The 6,986-nt window shown below is 40.8% G+C and overlaps 1 protein-coding gene across 1 annotated transcript in view; it reads right to left on the reverse strand.

Moving 5' to 3' along the window:
- The window catches only part of LOC116704262 (ephrin type-A receptor 5-like), a 71,007-nt gene that overhangs the window by 6,393 nt on the left and 57,628 nt on the right, over nucleotides 1-6,986 (reverse strand). Inside the window, 2 exon segments of the mRNA XM_032539584.1 lie at nucleotides 1,045-1,238; nucleotides 6,277-6,426. Coding sequence (XP_032395475.1) covers nucleotides 1,045-1,238; nucleotides 6,277-6,426 — 344 coding nt within the window.

Below are 6,986 nucleotides of genomic sequence, written 5' to 3' on the forward strand. Positions count from 1 at the left end.
TGTCACAATCAACTACATGTTGAAGCCCACTGCTAAGCTCAAAAGGTCCTGACAGTTCCCAGCGAGGCTTTGTTATGGTAGTTATGCACCATCACGCAAAGCTGGAAATGCTGTCCTCTCTAAACTCTTTGTCATTCAGCTCACTCTCCATGCTAACAGAGCTCTGCATGCTGTCAAACAGACGTGTTCATGCAAGCTAACAATATTCTCCACGCTGGCGCTAGAACAGGAGCGAACGAGGACTGGCGTCGCTATAATCTGGCTAACTGTCATATGTTATTGCATGGGCTGTTAGATATGGCATTGATTTATTAACCGTGTTCCTGGGTGTGTGTGTAAATGTGTGTGTAAGTGGAAAAGAGAAAGATTTCACATTTCGTTTTCTCTGCAAAGAAAACAAGGTAATGACGGTGTCTGACTAAATGTCTGCTTCAGAGCACTTAAAAGCCGTTTCATGCCATTATACACTAATGCAATCCATGCATTGTGTGGAAATACTCATTGAATATTCAAATGTGCTGATTATCAAAAGATAGCCCACAAAATACAATTCACAATAATGCGTAGTTTCAGGAAAATAGAGGCACTTTCATTTCTTTCTCGCCTCTTTTTTGCAGGCATGCAGCAGTTAGAGACTGAGACCATTCTGATTTAATTATGCAGCTACACAAGATTTCAATGAAAACTCTATTTGCATTGTGTCCGAACACTGACAAGTCTATCAGATCTCAGAGATGTGTTTAAGCTGGTCAATTAAAACACTGCATTTTCCAAATTAAAAAAAGGCAGTTAAAACCAACATATATGTATCTCTTCTTGAAAAAAATCAAGACAAAATTATATTTAGTAGTCTTTGTTTAAAAAAAATATCAAATAAAAATGATTGGCCATCTACTGCTTAAATCCAAAAATCAAAATTTTTGTGTTGGGCATCAACATTAAAATCAGTAAATTCTCAACATGGACTTTTTTTTTTAAATTAAAAACTTAACATAACTTTGGGATGTTTTATATACGCTGTTGTTTTGCAGGGTGAATTCATACCTGTGTGAAGAGTTGACCAATGTTTTTAATGAGCTGGGATTACGAATGAGTTTGTCTAGTAGACAGACAATCTCATCAAACTTGGGGCGGTTGCTTCGTTCTCGCTGCCAACAGTCCATCATTAGGTGGTACAGAGCCTCAGGGCAGTCCATAGGACCCGGCAACCTGTAGCTCTCCTCTACTGCTTTTATGACCTGAAGACAGACAGGGGGATGGACAAAGACAATTAGAAGCTAGGATTTTAGAAAGTGGTACAATACATCAGGACTGTATGCAGGATCTGCTAACAAATGAGTTTCCTTTCATTTAGATGTTAGGAGAAAAGGAGTGGAGTGCGAGAGTAACGCCTAGTTTATATGGCAGTACATAAGGCTAAGGGTTAGCAGATCAGAGACCAGCCAGAGAAGTGAAATCTCCCATTTTCCACCCTATGAAAAGATGACTTGGAGCCTACTCCAACCAGAAATTTGTCTTGCAGCCAGGTAAAAAACACACTTAAAACATAAAAACACGATAAAATACATAAAACGTATACAAATACATGCAATAAGGGAAAATGTACATTAATAACACAAGCATTGAAGTCCATTATGTAAATGTGACAGATGGAGTCTACATTGGCATTATGCCTTCTTTAAGACGTCAGGAAATTGTTCTGTTGTTCCCACTCGCATTCAAATAGTCTCAAATTATTCATTAAATCTCATAATTTTTGTGTGTAATGTCCATTGGTCATTGTATGTTTTTTTGTCCAAATTTCAAGCAACTCTTTTCATAGAGATCCATTCTCATGTTTGAACAGGAAAGTCGAATAGTTGTAACGCCACATTCTAAATAGCAGTTTTGGTACAGTTAGCTTTCATGCCACAAACCGTACATGAGTACACATGTACACTCCAGGGACCACCTTTATAAGTGGACACGGGCACGCTGGACAGTACACTGTGTTACACTAATCACACAAACTGGACTTTGGGGTCAAGTGTATTGGCGTCCCTGATGTGAGAGCCTCTTAAATGTCCAGCCATCAAATTCCATTCCAGTTGTCGGTGGTTAAAATAACATCATCATCATCATTCAGACTTGTATTTTATGGAAAACTGATCATCAATGGACTTATCTTGAGCATCAAACAGTTTGATGACATGATAGGCAAAAATCCCTTCTCACCCGGTTAGAACTGTTAATCTGAAGTTGAAGAGTTACTGAATGTTGATTCATGTTTAAAATATGAGGATCAGTTTTAGAATTTGTTTAAAGGTAAGGACATTAGAGAGGAGGTGACAAAATTTGGTTGCACAGTGAACAACACTGATCTTCTGCCTGTGTGTATTTAGCAATAAGAGAATACGATGATTCAACATGCACTACAAGATAGGGAATCTGTTCAATTACCTTCATACCTTAAAAGAGAAAGAAAGAGGTATGGCAAATGTAAGAAATGCAATCCACTGCATACAGTAGACAAAGTAAAAAGTAGAAAAGTACGCATTTCCAGGGATAGAAAGGACACAACTTGTTTGACGCCTGAACATGTAATAACTCTTTCACAGCTGGACCCCGACAAACTTCAGCAAAAGTATTGTTACTTCCAATTTGAAATCTCCCGAGCAAAATCCTGATATTTCTCCAGGCATGCTCCTGCACTCTATCTGACCCTGCTCTCAAACCTCCATGAAGTTACCAAGCATTAAGTAACCTGCTGCAAGGATCAACAAAGCAACACACCATAAGAGCATTATTTGTGTATTTGATACGCAGCACAGACCAGTTAATCATTTCCGCAAGTAACAACATGCAGCACTGAATCACAGAATGTTTTGGGGGGGAAATCGAGTCAGATGAATACTAAATAAACCCCAGTTCTCTCTGTTAGACCCTGCGGTGGAAAGCAGACTGGAGTTCTCAGCCTAGATCTGCCAGTGCAAGACACTGGAGGGAATTGATTTGTTGTGTTCATGACAGCCTTTGCCTGGGTCAAATTCATACGAAAGACAGACGTGATAGCCCTCCAACTTCAACTTTCAACTCTATTTTGTCCCCAGAGGGAAGTTGGTTTTGTATATTCAATACAAGCCTTGCCTTGCCTAGATGAAAAACAAGACTTCATCATTATTATCATCATCATCACCGTAATCACCACTATCGTCACCGTCCACAGAAACCACATCATATCGCTAACTAAACTACACACTTTGCCATGTGAAGTGGGGGGTTAAAACCTCCTCCCCCGGACCCAGTTTACAAGTGAAATGGCTGTGGGGATGAAGGAGTGCTTGTCCCTGTTACTCTTAATCACAGGGAATCTGAACCTAGAACCAGAAGGCAACATCTGAAATTCTGAGTAAAGGAGGTGATTGCTGTCGGACAGAATGGCTTCAGCCTTCCTCCCTACTTGTCTACTTGTCTATTGAACAAATCAGTAAGCATACTCTGCTGTACCCCTGAGATCCTGATCTCACTATCCTGGGTAGTGCGTTTTTGGCCTTGATGCAGAGGTTTCAACAGATTAAAGAAAAAGGTTAAAACAGCCTTGATCTGTAAAATAGGATCATGAGGGTCTTGTCAACATGAAACTGAGTTAACTTAGCATAGCATCTCAGTGCAACACACATGGATGCATGAAAGCGAGCGTACACTCGCAACAAAGCGTAAGAGAGAAGCAGGGCATCAAATCACTGCAGCGTGCTGAGGGAGAAGAGCTACACATGGCCGACTGGCAGGGAGGGAGGAAAGATCAGAGGAGGGAAAAATGAGAGACCGAGGTGGGCGAAAGAAAGAGAAGATGGACAAGAATACAGACAGAGACCGCATTTTCAAGCTACAGAGAGGAAGGGAAAAAGAAGGAAAGGGGAAGAAATGGGAAACAGAAGGTGAGGGCTTAGAGAAAGAGAGTGTGAGAGAGCCTGTACTTTCTGGCGCAGATCAGAGAAAATCCAGCATAACACTCTTAATTAAACATCAAACGCCTCTCCTCTCCTCTCATCCTCCTCTTCTCTCACCCTCTTCTCTGAGATAGACAGCCTTTTAACCAAGAGGAGGAGGAAGAGGTCTGAAGCAGGGGGATGAAGAGGTTACAGAAGGGCTACGCGTGCATATGTTGCCTGTGTGTCTTTGGGCGGGAAACAAGTGTGTGTGCACGGTGTGTCTGAAGCAAAAGCTACATTCTCACTCATCGGCATATGGCATTATGGCAGGTCTCCTCATGAAAATGACCTCCGAGACTCACTTAGATCTATTACTTCATTTGGTTCCTTTAATTATCTAAAATAAACCTGCTCTTCCTTCATATGAAACATGATTTTCTTTTCCTTAGATTCTTACTTTTCTCCTCCTTAATGTATTGCCACCTGTTTGTGCATATACTGCAAACAGCAGTGCTATTGGGATGCATGCAAACTTACTATGTATTTACTTATATATTAGCTAGGCTTCGGAGTGCTGTATAATTGTCCTAAGGGCCCCCTCGAAAATGAGACTATATGTCTCAAGGGGTTAATCCTTCTAATAAATACTCAAATAAAACATGCAGGTCATTTGGGTTGTTGCTGAGTAGAGATAACTAGCTACCAACTAGTTTTACAGTTATGTATTAAGCCAAATATTTCTAAAACTGCTGCATTATTAGACAAATGATCTAAAAACCTTAAGCACGGGCGCCCGGAGAGCTCAGTTGGTAGAGCGGGCGCCCTTATATAGAAGTTTACTCTTTGATGCAGCGTGGCCGGGTTCGACTCCAACCAGCGGCCCTTTGTTGCATTTCATTCCCCCCCCTCACTCCCCTTTCATGTCTTCAGCTGTCCTAAATAAATAAATAAAAAGAATAACCTTAAGCACTGATGTAAGATATATAGAAAACCTAAGTGAGTGTACAGCCTGCTACTTTCCTGGCATGTTTTTCTGCTTAGCTCTGCACCTCCATGAGATTCCTTTTGCTTACACACACCTTTGTCTACACCCCCACAATGTCTCTCTGTGCGTTTCCATTAAATTCATTCATTTTCATTGTCCACACTTTGCAGTGATGGATTTTTAATAATAGGTTCCCACAAAGCCCTCCCTATTTCAACCTTCATTCAGCCTCCTGACAGGAAACATGTATATTTCACCTACTTCTCCCTCGACGTCTGCATCACTGTCTTTATTATACACAAGACCCTAAGGAACAATGCAGCCTGGCTTTGTTACCAAAATACTTTGCATGCAAATTGAAATGACAGACCAACAATATCTGTGATTTTATGTTGTTAACTTTTAAGTAAAGGTATTTTATTTGGGGTGTACAGCTTTTAGTTGTCTGTTTTTAAGTCCTGAAATTGTCCTGACCGAAGAAACTTGCGAGTGTTGCGATGTTGACTTGAATTTGACATATTTTGTTTGTTTTACTTGTTTTAATTATTGGTAAATATGAAACAAATTCTAATGTACTTGTAAATCAAAATATGTGTTAAGATATGAAGCCACCTTATGGTTGAGAAACACTGAGGTTCAAAATTCATTCTCAACCTTGAAAACTGCAGCTGAGCAGCTGAAGACGGCAGTTTTCCTCAACTGCTGTTTCCAAGGTCCTTCAAGCAAACGTTTGACATTTTGGCACGTATGCTTATTTGCTTTCTGGCAACGAGCTAGATGAGAAGATCAATAACACTTTCATAGCAGTCTGTGGAATATAAAGCTAAAGCCAGGAGACAGGGGGAAACAGCTAGCTTGGCTTTGTCAAATGGAAACAAATAGTCCCACCAACACCTTTAAAATGGCATATCTTGTTGTTAAATGCCACCATTTATTGGCTCGGGGCAGTTGCCAGGCAACCAACCGCCAACTCTTGGATGTTAAATGGTTGCGGCCAACAAATAGTCCGGCACATATCACCTACCCCTGTAAGAACATTGTTCTTTAATTCCTACGGATTAAACAAACAAGACACATCGTGTTAATTAGTGAGAATAAAAAGAAAAGCTGGACATCCAGTACCCTGATAACTGGGTAAACTCCATCTCCAGATCATGTGAGATGAATGAAAGCTCCATAACAGTGTTTATATGTTTCCTCAGTTGTCCTAGCTATTAAATGGCCGTTGTACAATCAGTCTTTCTTTCTTTGCATGCACCACATAAAGGGTGAAAACATACTTCCGCTTGGTGGTCCAAATGCGGAGTGATAGTTCAATTCAAATTTAAAGTGGCAAACTCCATACAGCATGCATGCAGAAGATCATCACATCAAACTTACATCTTGATTGGACATCTCCCAGTACGGCCTCTCTCCGTATGACATCACTTCCCACATGACAATCCCGTAGCTCCACACGTCGCTGGCTGAGGTGAACTTCCTGTATGCGATCGCCTCTGGAGCCGTCCAGCGAATAGGAATCTTGCCGCCCTGTGACAACATGCAAGAACATTTACCAGATAACCTTCTGACCTTTGTTGGGTTTAAAGAAAACTAGGCTGCAAACATGTAATCTCAACCTTCCACACAGCTGCAGTCATTGAAAGTTTTTACATTTTTCTACACAAAGACGGAAACTGAAGAACAGACCTTAATTGAGACACTTCTCCTGCATGTGGTCCAACCCACAATTACACTAATGAATGTCAATTAAGGAACACATTCATGGTCCCGAGTTGCACTTTCTTTAACTATTTCCAGTTCTGACTGGGGGGCTCGAGATTCCTCCGTCTGTTTTCCTCATCTTCATTATCGCGCTTTCATTGCAAAGATAGAAACGTTTACAGGGTGACTGCTGAGTTCCAGAGGAAAATGTGTTTTCAGCTGATGAGTAGGACAATTAGTTTGATGCAGTTTTGATGAACAACGGGATATCGCAGGGTCTGCCTATTTGAAGAGTGTGATTTATGTTACTCTCACTGCTCTCTCAGGGAGATAAAGTATAAAAGCAAGAGAGAGAGAGAGAGAGAGAGAGAGAGAGAGAGAGAGAG

This window comes from Etheostoma spectabile, chromosome 16 (assembly GCF_008692095.1).
Source record: "Etheostoma spectabile isolate EspeVRDwgs_2016 chromosome 16, UIUC_Espe_1.0, whole genome shotgun sequence".
Taxonomy (NCBI): domain Eukaryota; kingdom Metazoa; phylum Chordata; class Actinopteri; order Perciformes; family Percidae; genus Etheostoma; species Etheostoma spectabile.